The sequence below is a fragment of the Ursus maritimus genome, unplaced genomic scaffold (genome assembly GCF_017311325.1).
Source record: "Ursus maritimus isolate PB19 unplaced genomic scaffold, ASM1731132v1 scaffold_11, whole genome shotgun sequence".
NCBI lineage: Eukaryota > Metazoa > Chordata > Mammalia > Carnivora > Ursidae > Ursus > Ursus maritimus.
Window position 1 is genome coordinate 53,539,003 of NW_024423453.1, and position 14,398 is coordinate 53,553,400.

General features: G+C 33.8%; 1 protein-coding gene across 1 annotated transcript in view; it reads right to left on the minus strand.

Annotated features, from left to right (window-relative positions):
- The window catches only part of SPOCK3 (SPARC (osteonectin), cwcv and kazal like domains proteoglycan 3), a 300,892-nt gene that overhangs the window by 153,802 nt on the left and 132,692 nt on the right, over positions 1 to 14,398 (minus strand). The window contains exon 4 of the mRNA XM_008685615.2: positions 902 to 1,016. Within this exon, the coding sequence (XP_008683837.2) occupies positions 902 to 1,016 (115 nt within the window). The remainder of the gene's footprint in view (positions 1 to 901; positions 1,017 to 14,398) is intronic.

Consider the following 14,398-nt stretch of genomic DNA (forward strand, 5'->3'; position numbering starts at 1 on the left):
TATCTTCAAATCGATTATTTGTATTTTTCATAAGAAAGGGCAACAAAACTCAATTCTCTGTGTTAAGGACCCACAAAAATAACTATTAAATTACAAGATTCATATGGTTGCAAAATATAGGATAAGTGTTGATGGTAATGCTCTATAAAATAGTCTTTGACTTAAAGGAACATCTGTTCCCTACATATCCTTCCTTATCTATAGCTGTGAAGAACTGAAACAGCCAAAGAGATATTTTTAAAGGCATTAGCAGCATCTCAAACATGTAATTAATACTGTATAAACTACAATAAATAATCCACAAAGGTCAAATCACATACAATAACACATAGGGAGTTTAGATGCATCTCATTATTTTATTTTATATTAGACATCAAAACAATAAAAAGAAAGATATAAGGACTCCAGACCTAATCAAAAAAAAGTTTAATTTACGAAATCATTCCAGTGTGAAATTTTACAAACACACACACACCCAAACAATATATGGGGTAGACATTTTTAATTTAAAAGGATCGTACAAAGTAACTAGTTTCACATCTGATCAAACTACTTTATCACTTACTACTTTACCACTGACTTGCTCCAAAAGAAAAAAAAGGAATGCCAAACACATTTTAGACACAATAATTTATAGAAGGGATTGCTTTAGATTTCCTATATATGGTGAACATGTAGAAAAGGAACATCCCACTGTTACTATCAAGATAAATAGAAATCTGTAGAAAAATATTACATACTATAATACTTGAAACTAAAAAAGCAAACAAACAAAACTTCATCAACAATGTAATTACTGTTAGGCAGTAAACTTCATTTTATATTTAATGACAACATATATTGCAAAACATTTTAATAGCGAAAACGAATGCAAAACTGTAAATAAATTTTCATCACTTACCTCTCTTAACATTTCTGCTTGTACTTGTGGACTTATCTGAAGGACATGGGCAACGTCCTTCACATTTGACTGAGATCTGTTTTCCTAAGACACATGCCTGATACTCTAGTTTGCACTGTATACAAAGAGAAAAAAAAATAATTATTTAGGTACATTTAGTTATATCAATAGAAAGTCAAGAAGGGGACAATAGCACACTGGTGATTCTATTATACATGCTACAGAAAAAAAGACGAATAGTATGGAGGGAAGAACATTACACCCGATTTCAACTCTATGAGTACTAATTCCTAAATGTGGCATTTGGAGGTAGTTTCCTAAATGTTCTCAGCCTTGACTTTCTCATATGGATCATTGGGATAATAACACTGAATCTACAGAGTTTTAAGACTTCAACAAGCGGTTTTCCTAGAGCAGTAGCTACCATGAACTGGGCTCTCAGATGTTAACAAAGTCCGAATGAAATTAGTCAGTCAAAATTATTATGACACATGAAGTTTTGTTTTGTTTTGTTTTCTTTAGTTTGGCTTAATTGTGTTTTGGTTTTCTTTGTAAACATTACTCTTTGTAGCATTTTAAGCCTGAATATCCTTAACTCATTGTTAATATTTCAGAACTGCACAATTTTACATGATTTAAAAATTATAAACCTACTCCATCTTTTAAGAGGCAATAATTACCTTCCTACTCTAAAAGAAATAGATCTTGCTAATTCTGAAGTAATGTGATTTCTTTAGTGGCTACATCCATAAATTTCCTCAGTGCAAATTATTTTAAAATTAAATAGGGCAGACTTTCTGGCTCCAATCGACAAATGCACCAGTGACTAATTTAATTCAGCTTCAGCTGATACCAAGAAGCACTGAATACACCCAATGACTAATCAGATTACTCATATCTGTACAGCATTTTTTCTTTGTCAAATAACTCTCTAATGGACAGGCAAAATTCATAACTAGCCTTCAACAAATGAGTTAAAATTATTACACTTGGAATATATATGTAGTGGCTTGATGGGCCTTTTTGGAGGAATAAACTCTTTCAAAGAAATCATTTTTTTATTACTATTCAATGTTTCAGTAATTGAAGGAAATGATTTTGACTTGTAAAATTACAATGAATTTTAAATGTAATTAAAATGCCCAATGGCTAATCAAAAGTAGAAATAGATGAGAAATGAGCACTTTAATGAAAGCCAGATAAGTTGTATAAAACTTTGAGGCCTCAAATGCAATATTTTTTACTCTAACTTCTTTTAACTTAATATTTCAGAATCCTGTATCTGGTCATATGAAAATTCTGACTCATGACATAATTTAAGAAAAGTTTAAGAACAATTGTAAATGGTATGTGAACAAAGCCAAAAGTCAATATTAATTACAGCTACTATTAAATTTTAAATTTGAAAATATGTTAGCTTCCTTCAAAGATGTGTTATGCCACACTCATTTACATTCTAAATGTGGTTTATTTTAAAAGTGATTTTTTTATTCAAAGAAAGTGAAAGCCTGAAAATAATTGAATGAACAACAAAAATACATGAGTTGTGAGTTAAATTTAAGTTTCACCTCTTAAATAACTTTCTTTGACATAACAAAAATTTTCTAAGCAGTCTAAAATTTGCACGTGATGAAATTATAGTTTTGAAAAAGAATTACTTTATAAATAAAACAATTTATTTTTCAGAATGGTTCTACCAAACACTTTTTTTTCTGTATACATTTCTGTAAAGACCAACAGAATCAGAAGGATAGCAAATCTACCCCATGTTTATAGTTAAAAGACTCTACTTCCTGTAATCAGAAAACCATTTAGTTTTATTTACTTATGGATTGATTTTCAAAAAACATCATCCTGAAGAATTTTATTCAAAGAATATTAGGACATTAAAAGCACTATTTTAAAATATTTTTTTAGTGACACCCACTGATTGGATTTCTAATTAATGACATTCAATTTACTTAATTATCACAAAGCTGAAATATTTATAAAGGTATAAGTGAACTAAAATATCACATAAAGGGCATGCTCATTAGTTTATAATTACCAAAAAATGGAAATGCTGTAGAGAAAGACATGATTAATGTATTCCTGATTATCTAAGACCCTGAGCACTGAGAATACTTGTTAGGAGTTACTGTGAAAAACAAGCCTGCAAAATGATTTTTCAATGGTCAAAGTTGACACTTGTCAGGGAAAGTAAGTTAAAGTCATTTGTTTAATCACAGGATCAGAGAAGAAAATATGATCTTACTATAGGAGAGATCTGGTTGGCCCATAGAAAAGACCCCAACCATCAGGGTAATAAATGCTGAGTCAGGCTATTATTACAGATTTTTTTTAAGATGATGCAATCACCATGGCCTTGTCAGGGGGTTTACATTAGAAATTCTCGGCTGGGGTAATTTGCCCCCAGGGGACATCTGGAAACATTTTTGGTTGTTACCACTGTGAGGGAGGGATTGCTGCTGGCATTTTCTAGAAGCCAGAAGTGCTGCTAAACATCCTTCAAGGCACAGGTCAGCCCCCCAAAATAAAGCATGATCTGACCTCAAATGTCAATAGTATCCTGATTTAGCTCTGACAATGAATAATTAACTAAACTCTCAAGAGCCCATCCATACTCCCTTAGGAATTTTTTCTTGGTCATTCATTAAAGTAATGCAATAAGATTAAAAACAAACAAACAAACAAAAAAACAAAAACAACAACGGTATAAATAAACTACCAGCTACAAGTACTTAAATTATCTAGAAAAAAATCAGAAAAGACAAATCAGCTAACACAACCAAATACACAGCTCATAAATGATGACTTTCACTGAGGTATCCCTATGTGTCAAACACTGTGTTAAGCAGTTTGATGCATTAAATGTTGATCAATGAGCTAAGACAGGTGTATTTTTTAAAATTAAGTCTTTCAAGTGAAGCTTAGAAAACTTTATGCAACTGATCAAAAATGCATGGCTAAAATGGGATTTGAGCAATATTTTATAGTGCTTTTCATGTAGAACAAGTATATAATTAGCAGTAGCAAAAATGGCAACAATGTTCTGCTTATTATAGTGATAAAAATTTTGATTCAAATGAAAAAATAAATTGGGAATTTGGAATATTATGAATTACTTTTTTTTTTACTGTTTGTTTTAATCTACATTGGACTAATAAATTACATTACATACCTCTAATACCTTAGACAACCAATATCTTAGACATGATCTGAACTCTCATGAATAGAATTCCTAGTAGTCTGATGTAGCTAACCCTTCTGCAAGTACGTATCCTCCACTTGAGTTTTTCTGATCCCCACTCTGGTGTTTCCCATGCAAAGACAACCAGAGGAGGAAAAAAAAGACTTGATTTAGACTTGAATCCTTCCATTCATTGGGATTTACCAATTACATACACATGTTATTGTAGCATAAATAACAAGCAGGGAGTTAAGCATAGCAAAAACCTTTGGCACCTTATGTACTCAAGTGGACACTACCCCACTGTTGTCTCTGTTTGTCATTCTACTTTTCATTAAGAAATGACACCCTATTTATTTTGGGCAAATGTCTCCTTTTCTCACCAGAAACTTTATTTTGGGAAACTGAATTTTACATACCAATGTTATAGCATACCTCTTACCACAGGGTTTCAAAGTCCTGTGACATAAGGCATTTTTATTCAGATCTGAGGAGAGAGAGGTAGATCCTTTATAGGGACAACATTGGAGATGTGAGCACAGATGCTATTAAGCAAAATCAAAATGAGGAAAAAACCAACAGAGTCTTGAGAACGTTAAAGTCCTTAATTTAAGCAAGCTTTAAGGCGATATGCAAGTCAATTCTCCCTTATACCTCAAAATGTTTCTATCAGACATTTAGAAATTGGGTATTATAAAGACTAGTTGAATTTAAGCTGGGATGAGATGACATGAGGACAATATGGACTCTTTAACCCAGGTTACTAAATTTATAATCCCTGTCATGTAGTCATGAACCAGTTAAAATATTGCACCAGTTGGCAACTAGACTATCTGACTAGGGAGAACAGCCAGGAAAAAATAAGGCAACAGATGTATATTATTTTTTGAATCAGTATATCCCTGACTTTCCAAACAGGAATTATTATTGCATATATTTTATTTTTCTCCCCAAATTAAATGCATCTCAAAATATCAAAAAGAAATTTCTCATTTGGCGCAGACCTTACAATATCTTACAGTGCACCATGAGTACATACCAAGGAGAAAGCAACTTGACACATGGATTATGGACTCAGAACTGATCCAGTACTGTGTTTTGAATGGTTTCTCTCTGAAGAGCACCTGAGTATGTACATGGCATGGCTATATCACATTCCGCCTTAAACTCAGTTTACTCCAACATAGTCCTAGAACGTCAGGATTGTATATTCCCTCATCTCAGCTGAGACTGTGAAATACATGCATATAAAGAAACCTTACTGTTGTTTATATGACTAATTGATTTATTTAGTTGAGTTATAAGATCACATGCTATCAAGCGTCTCTGATTTTGTGATCTATGTGCACAATGCAGTGTTCCTATATGCATTTTCCTCCTTGGTAGGCTGTTGTTGTAAACAGGTATCCTAGACTGCAAAATCTGGTAACAAATTTAAAAATTTTAAGAATAAAAAATACAGTGTGTTTATTTTATAATTATTTCCTTCTCATAGGTTGTACTAAATTTTGTCATCAAACCAAAATTCTTGTTTAAATTATTCCAGACAAATGTTGCTTTCAATTATGAGTAATAGTTTCAATTAAAATAAAGCCTACAGAAACACATTGTTTGATGATTGATATAATATATACATAACATTAATGAAGTCATTTTAACTTACTTTGATTTTTATTTTCATTATTTATATTAGTATAAAATATGGGCATTGACAGATAACAACTCAAACTTTCCAGAAGGGTGCAGAGTGGTTAAAAATAATTAAGAAATGGATGAAAATAGAAGGTCATGATACCAAGTACTCCAAAAAATTACAGTTATATATGAGAAGAAATTATTTTTACATATACCAACAGGAGTAAATTTTTTTAAAACGAATGGCGATAAGGGGCACTTGGGCAGCTCAGTCAGTTAAGCATTTGATTCGGTTTCAGCTCAGGTTAGGATCTCATGGGTTATGGGATTGAGCCCAGTGTGGGGCTCTGCTGTCTGCAGGGAATCTGCTTGAAGATTCTCTCCCTCTGTCCGTCCCATTTGAGCAAGCCCTCTCTCTCCCTTTCTCCCTCTCTCAAATAAATCTTAAAAAAAAAAAAATTGGAAGAATGGTAATAAGTAACAAGTGATGTATTTTAAAAGAACACACAAGCAGATGAAAGACTCAGGACAGAAAGTGAAATTTAGCTAACAAGAAAAAAGATTCTGGAGACCAAAGTTTTCAATGACTTTAACAATTATGTAAACATAAAAATACTAAGGTGTGGTACCTTGGGCATAGATTTCAATGTCTTTGGGGTTTACACATTTAAATTTTTATATTAACTATTTCAATGAACACAAAGCTTGAGGAAATTTCTTGTTAATTAAGCTTAAGAAATACCAAGAACCTAATTAAAATTATGTACTATTCTTATAGCTAAGATATATGCTTAATGGTCTATAGCCCCTAAACAGTTTTAGGCACTGGTAGCAGTGATAAACTTTGGAATATGCTGGAAGGGAAAGATAGGGAAAGAGTGGTACATTTAGTTTTGACAAAAAGATACAATCACATAAAACCTAGTTTTTCCACTGTGTAAAGCTTTCCTCTTGAGTAAACCTGGGAAGACATTACTTCCAGAGTACCGTCTGTTGACTCACTACAGGAATACGTGCTCATCTAAGACCACAGGTCATCATACACCTTTGGAAAGGAAGAATCCTGGCAACGTCGACTGTGGAAAAGAGCATGGACCTGCTAACTGGGGTGATCAAAACATTGTGAAGGATGAGTTTATATAGAAAAGGTGAATATAAAAAGGAAAACAAGGATAAAGTGAGACATAGACAGTGGAAGCAATAATTTATTAAATATTATAAATAAACAAGTATCCTTCTAGGATACACAGGCATACAAATATATCTATAACTAATTCTAAGTGTGTCTCTCTATATATTTAAAATATATTAATATATATGAATATATATTAAAATATATAAAATATATAATCAATGAAATATATACATTTTTTAAAACTAAGGAAAAAAAACCAACATGAGTTCATACTGATACGTCCAATTCCAATCCAACATCTCGGGATTCTTTCCAGCCTTCCATTTTCCATGTTTGTAAGTATTTTCTCCAACAATAAGAAACATAAATTTACTTATATGATCAGTCTATTTTCTTAATTGCCCAAGAGAACAATCTCACAGCTTCCTGGCCAGCTCTTTAGCATAGAAATTCCAGCAACATTCCCCACTAAATGCCCCACACTTCCATGCTATATTACAAAGTTCACCCCTTCTCTATTCACCACTGTGCAGTGGATCCATTAACTTTGGGCCAGGGAGGGGAAGAAAGGAGCCCAACTTTTTTTTTTTTTTTTTTTTTTTTTTTTTCCCCTATAGCTTCACTAATTACTAAGAGAAGAGTGCTGGAATCTTAGGATGTGTGAGTGAGATTTGATAATGTCTCCCTGTAGAAATTGCTCTACAGATCTTGAAACCATTTTATTATATACATACAAGATTAGATTTATTCTATTAGATTTTCTAGGTGAATTAACATGATAATTATTTTGTAGTAATCTTCTTTATCTTCTATGACTTTCATTGGGAAATCTAGTTTTTCTGACACTGTAGAGCTACCCTACTATTTTGTGCTATTGGAAGACAAGTCCCATTAGATCTCCTGTGTTTCTGTACATCTTAGGAGCAGAAGCATTTGGTAGCCTTTTGTTTGATATTGTATCTTCAACTTTGTTTGTATGTTAATATCCTTGCAAGGTAGAGATAATTCTGCCTTCTATCTGGAAGAAACGGCAGATTTGTTTGCTTCCCAGTAAAATAAAAATAATGTCTCCCTATAGTGCAAAGTTTGAGCAGGCTTGTCTGCAGCCCATTATGAAATAATCCAGCTTTCCTTAGCTGGGTACAAACCCAATGTGTGTGGAACATCCAACTGGGTTACTCTGCATTGTCCTGTGGGACTTATGGGGAAGGAGAATTGATGCAAACATAAGCATTATTCTTCCTGTGTCGTAAGTAATAAGTTGCTTTGTCTCTGACCTGGAAGTCTTAGGTCTTCTGCCAGTATTCATAAACTGTGGCATGTATTTGCACGTAGGGTAAAAATCTCAGATTTTTCATAGTTCTTTTGGCAATGAGGATGGGATGCTTACAAAGATACGGCTTTCTGGAAGTGAAAGGACACTAAGCCGCATGGACCAGATCAGAAGATATGAGAAGATTGTCCATGATCCAGGAGACAATGTTCTGGATGCTCTCACCTGAGTCATCAGCCAAAAGTGGAAAAAAGGATCACCCGCTGTTCTGCTATTGAAAATTCTGAGCCTGAGCAGCAAGAAGTAAGATTGGCTAAAACGGTTCAAATAGTGCTTTGGTTATTTCTCACTAGCCTCCAGGCAGAAGGAGTGATGTAGTGTTATCTTGATATTAGTGTCAAGGTTTCTCTATTTCCAAATGTGACAGATGTCATGTACACTCATCCAAATGTACTGAAGAACTCTGGGGTAGGTGAGAGATTTAAAAATGCGTGGCTATGTTGGATGCAAGCGCCATCCATCACTCCTGGTTCTTTTGGGGAAGGTGACCCTAGATTCAACGGATGGGGTTTGGGCACACTTACATATGGAAGGTAAGCCAACATGACCTTTCTTGTGGGGATCTTTGGACCAATTCAGTGCATGTTGCTGTCGCTTCTCCATCTGAACATGTACTAGGTATTGATGTGCTATGTTTACACTTTGCTGTCTGATAAGCATCAAGAAGGATCCAAGAGCCAAGAATTTTCTAGTGGGAGAAACTTCTTGCCATTTGTCACTAGCAGGTACTTATAAACTCTAATGTTCCCTTATAGCGTTGATGCCCTGTTGTTGGAGTCAGAGGCTTCAGTCTCAATAACTCCAACTGCAATATTAAGCTTCTGTCAGCAAGAATGGCTGAATGAACTCCTGACAAAATTCAGAAGGCTGTTTGCTAAGTGAAGTGTTTTTTTTTTTTTTTAAGACTATTTGGGTGGATTCACAATGCTCAGTCTCACCAGTAGTGAAGGAAAACTGTTATCTCTTTGGTCATCACCACCAAAAAGCAGTCCCAGCACCTAAAAAAGTTTATAGATACCTATTTTAAATATTCAGGTGTTTGCTTTCCTTCTTCTAATAGCAACCTCAGGCTGGCCTGGTTGTTCTACCCTACAGGTGACAGGCTGTCCAAAGGGGACCTTGGGAGTTTAAGCTTAATTCTGACTCAGCCACCTGGATTGTCTTGTTGGATTGACATGGTCCTGGATCGCACTGCTCACTAAGTCCCCTGACAGTAGTCCATGCAGCTCAAAGTTGGGAACACAATGTGTCTGTCTAACTTTTACTTCCCTTGTCCCTGCTGGACTGGACTCCTATAGGTGTGATATTTATGTATAGAGTTTAGAAGTTGAGAGGAAGAAATGGGGAATTTTAATTTCTGTAATGGGGCGCACTAATTTTGTGTTTATGGAGGGAGAACAACAACCTCAGCACAAAGGGAGGGAACACATGAGACCCTGAGAGAAATGGCCAAGGGAGAGACATTAATGATCTTTTGTCTTTCAGAGCCATCCTTATTTCTTTCCTCCTCTAGGAATGTGCCCTTGTATGGTTTTCCCAAGGCGTTGCAAGTGCCTTAAACTTAACTGCTGGATTTTCCTTTCCCTAGACATTTCCTTCTCTATTCTGCTTAACCTGAGAAATCTATCAGAAAGAGGAAGGGATGGCACCAGCTCCTGAACCTCCCACACAAAGCACCTGCCAATACCTCCCGAAGTCTTTCCCACCTTCATTCTCAGTCATTCAGTGAGATGGCTCAATGCCATCAGTTGGTTGCTTCGAAAAATAGGACAGGCTGAACAGACTGCTTTCAAGCATCAGTCCAAAAACAAGGAGTAGAATCAATTATTCTAATTCAATTGGAAAATCAAGCATCTTCGAGTGGGCTTGAAGGTCACATTTGATGTACTGTCAATCTGTGTCCCAGAAAAATGTAGTTCTTACTTGCAGGTCACACCAGTTTTAATAATATTTTGTTTGCAGGACACCATGTGCACTGCTGGGACTGTTTTCTTGAATGGAATCCAGGCATGAATATGCCTCCGTACAAAAAACACGGGGATTTGCACCTCAGCAGTGGTCTAAGAGAACTTCACCTGCTTAGGAAGCACCACCAGATCAGGTAGTTCTCAGAAAACCTAGATCTCTCCTAAACGAATCTACACTTAGTTATTCAGTTCCAGGTGGCATACCGGACTCATTTTTTATGAGCACCTTGCAGGAATTTCTCTCTATAACACAAGGTATCCAATTAGAAAAGTTGATATAAATTTGTCACTGATCTTAAGTGAAGAGATCAATGTTACCACATTGTTCCTAGAAGGCATTCAGGTCACCCTCAATTCATTGACCAGGGTTTTTTTTTGGCAACTGTCCTAGGTTCCTCCTTGCAGGCCAAGTGGGAGTCTGTGCAATCACTAACGCATCCTGCTACACCTGGCTTAAATCCTCAAGCCAAGCACAAAGACTAAGACACAAAACTGAGGCAAAAGCCACCTAGATTTCTAAAGTAAACCTTGATGGTTTGTGGAATTTGTTCAGGTGATTGGGCCAGGACCCCAGAGTGGGAAGGGAGACATTGTTGAGGTCAATATTGTCTGTAGGTTTGTTTCATTCTTCTGCTTGGAGCTTCCTTGCTGTTAGCCTTATATAAATACTGCATGAGACAAAATAAGTAAATTTGGTCCCAGCATCTGTTGATCATATTAGTTGAAATGTTTGATGGAGTGAACTTATAGGTAAATTCTCTGGAAGCCAAAAAGATGTGGAAATGAGAAATGGGATATTGTTTGGAGGTAAGTCTTCATGGGTCACTCATATTTCTGCATATCTTGCAATCAGAGGCCTTGGCTATTTTGTTCTGTACAATCTTTTCAAGCACTTTTGTGTAGAAAATTCAGATGACAGTTACCTCTGTTTTTAAAATCCCATTAATCCTGTTGAGATAATTTTTGTTGGCGTAATGATATAATATTTTAAACTTTTGTTTTCTGGTTAGATTTTATTTAATAATCTGTCATTTTATTAAAATGTATCTAGATTTGAATTTCTTCTTATTTATCTTACTTGATACACATTGTACTTCCTATATTGTGGATTCATGCCTTCCAACATTTCTGGAAAATGTTCAATTTTTCTTTTATTATTTTGCTCCATTTTATTGTTTCTGGTTTCTCCTTTAGTTTTCAGAATAATGTTTTATACATTTTAATTATATTTCCTATTCTTTATTTCCCTTTTTGCATCATTTTTCTGAAGTATTTTCTGAAATATGTGAGCTGTTTTTCTGAAATACACACAAACATATATAATTACATATATAACAGCTTATTCTTGTTAAGTATATTTTCTGTTTTATACATATACACCTATATTCACATACACACATATATTGTAGGTCATTAATTTTCTTCATCTAATCTGATATTTAATCTATCCATTTAATTTTAATTAAAAAGTTTTATTTTAATTGAATAAATTATATTTTGTTCTTTTACAAATTTAATATTTTTGAAATTATATTGGTTTTGTTTGTATATTTCAATACCACTTTGTCTTTAAACATTCAACATTAAAAATATTTTATATAGTATCTGTATGTTTCAATATACCTAATTATTTGTCTAACGATTTTAGTATTTTAGATATCTGAAACTTAAACATGGTTGTGCTATTATTGTTTTTGGCATTGTTCATTCTTGCTCATGTTGTCTTTTCTCATTTTGTTTATTGGTTTATTTGTGTTATATAAGCATTTCACTTCCATTTGTAATATTTATTTACTTATGTGTAAGCAAAGAGTTGGCAGAATAAAATCTGGGGAATCCTTAGGAGCTTGAATTACCAATACTTTTCTACAGAAAGAATTTATGTTGGGGCTCCAAGTATCAGGAATACTGCCTACGTAAAATCCCTTAACTTTTATTTCTTATACTGGAGCTTTCCTAACCTCTGCTTGGAGGTAGTGTAGTCCCAAAACCCCAATGCATAATAGAGCAAGTTCAAAGGTATAAATATTATACCATAATAATAGCCTATTACCCAACGCTACTTCAGAGAGAAATAGGTTACTTTTCATATTCTTAGTTCTCAATGACATATACTTCCCACTTTATTTTTACTGGTGGTATACCTGTTTAGACGATCTTCCAATTCATCTACATCACAATATTTTCATATAAAACCTACTCTAACATTCTTTTGCAAGGTGTTCATCTTCAAATTTCCTGATTCTAGCTATTGATAGTCTTTTATTTCTCCTAGTTTCTATATTATAATTTTTTTAAAAGATTTTATTTATTTATTTGACAGAGAGAGAGACAGCCAGCGAGAGAGGGAACACAAGCAGGGGGAGTGGGAGAGGGAGAAGCAGGCTCCCAGCAGAGGAGCCTGATGTGGGGCTCGATCCCATAACGCCAGGATCATGCCCTGAGCCGAAGGCAGACGCTTAACCGCTGTGCCACCCAGGCGCCCCTCTATATTATAATTTCTTGCCTCCCAGTTTCAATTTTCTTTTGTTTAACTGGCTTGCTTCAAATGCAATAGCATATTTAATCTCAAAAATTTAATTCATTGCCAATTCACATACCAAAACTAATTTCCTTGGTAGAGCACATGCAGGGTGGAGCAAAATTAAAGACATTACAACATACAGTGATCATAGAGTATATCTACAGAGATTGTGGGAAAATATATAATCTGCCACATAGTCACTGAAAAGGGTATTGCAGCCACATATGACTGGATCAAAATCTTTTAGATTTAGATTTACTGATTATCAATATTTCAAAGACAAATGTGTGAAACATAGATTTGCCAACTTTTCATCTTCCTACCAGAGTTAAAAATAAATAAATACATAAATAAATAATTAAAACATATAATATCACTTGAGTTTTGTGAAAGGCCACTTCAGCAGAGTCACTAACACAAAAATAAAAATGTTATAATCTCAAAAATACATCAAAATATAAATTTAGGAGTTAGTTGAAACTTTATCCCAGACTCATTGAATCACAGCTACCAACATATACAACTCAAGAGTCTTCAATAAGCCAAGAAAGTATGCGTATATCTGTGTTGAAGTTATAGAGAGAGGTATAACATAATCCATAAAGCAATCTCCTGAAGACGAAGGGGAGGATATTTAGAGTATGGAGAGAGATTAGAGCACTAACACTCAAAAATACAGTGTGCTCACTTAACTTCAAGCAAGTTGCCTTCCAAAGATAATTATAGTGTTAAAGTATACTATACTAGAAAATAAAAATGAGGTTAAATTTCTTCAGTATAATACAAGTTGCAGAAAAATGATTTAGTGAAATAATTTAGAAGCAAGGCAAAAGTGTCCACTGCCACAGCAATAACATATTGCATTATTTATAACTGAGAAGGTGGAAGAATTGTCTGAATATTTAACAATAGAAGCAGTTAGTTTGCTCTAAGAATCCTTTTATAGACATGTCACATGTTTTTCATGTTTAAACTTAATTTTCTTCATTTTCCTTTTTCTTTTTGGAAAACAAAAATCATTCATTGCTATAAATTATTTCCCGTACCTTTTTGTGTACATTTAAATACACTAATAATATGAATTAGTATATATAAAACACTAAATACTCAACACTTCATATTGCATACATGTAGACTAGTCTGAGAAAAAAATAAATTCAGGATTGAAGAGCAAAATAATTAGAATCTATTTTTACTAGATATTATCCTTATGAAATTTCCTTATGAAAATTTAGTGATTATATCTACTTGTTCATATTCAACTGATTAAGAAATTATATTTCACCTTTATTTGGTAGTGATATTTAACCCAAACATGTAATATTTACAGAAGAAGAACGTATTAGTTAGTTTCTCCTGAATGAATATTTTTTTGGTTAACAAGAAAATTACATTCAAAGTTCACCTTCAGTTGACATCCCAGGAAATAACTATTGTCCATAGAATGCTAAACACCGAACACTAATAAATGACTCCAAACTTTCTCATTTCTGTCAGCTGAGTTTTATGCTTATCATAACTTCACTTTTTTTGTTCCTAAAGTCTGTTCCAATAAGTTAATATCATAATTGTATAATTTAATTAAATATGACTTAATATGCTTAAATATCAGTGCATAATGCAGGGTTGGGTTTCCTTGAAAACACTGTTGAATGTCTCAGATCCAATGAAGGTGAATATTCTTTACAAAGTTCATGTCTAAATAAATATGTG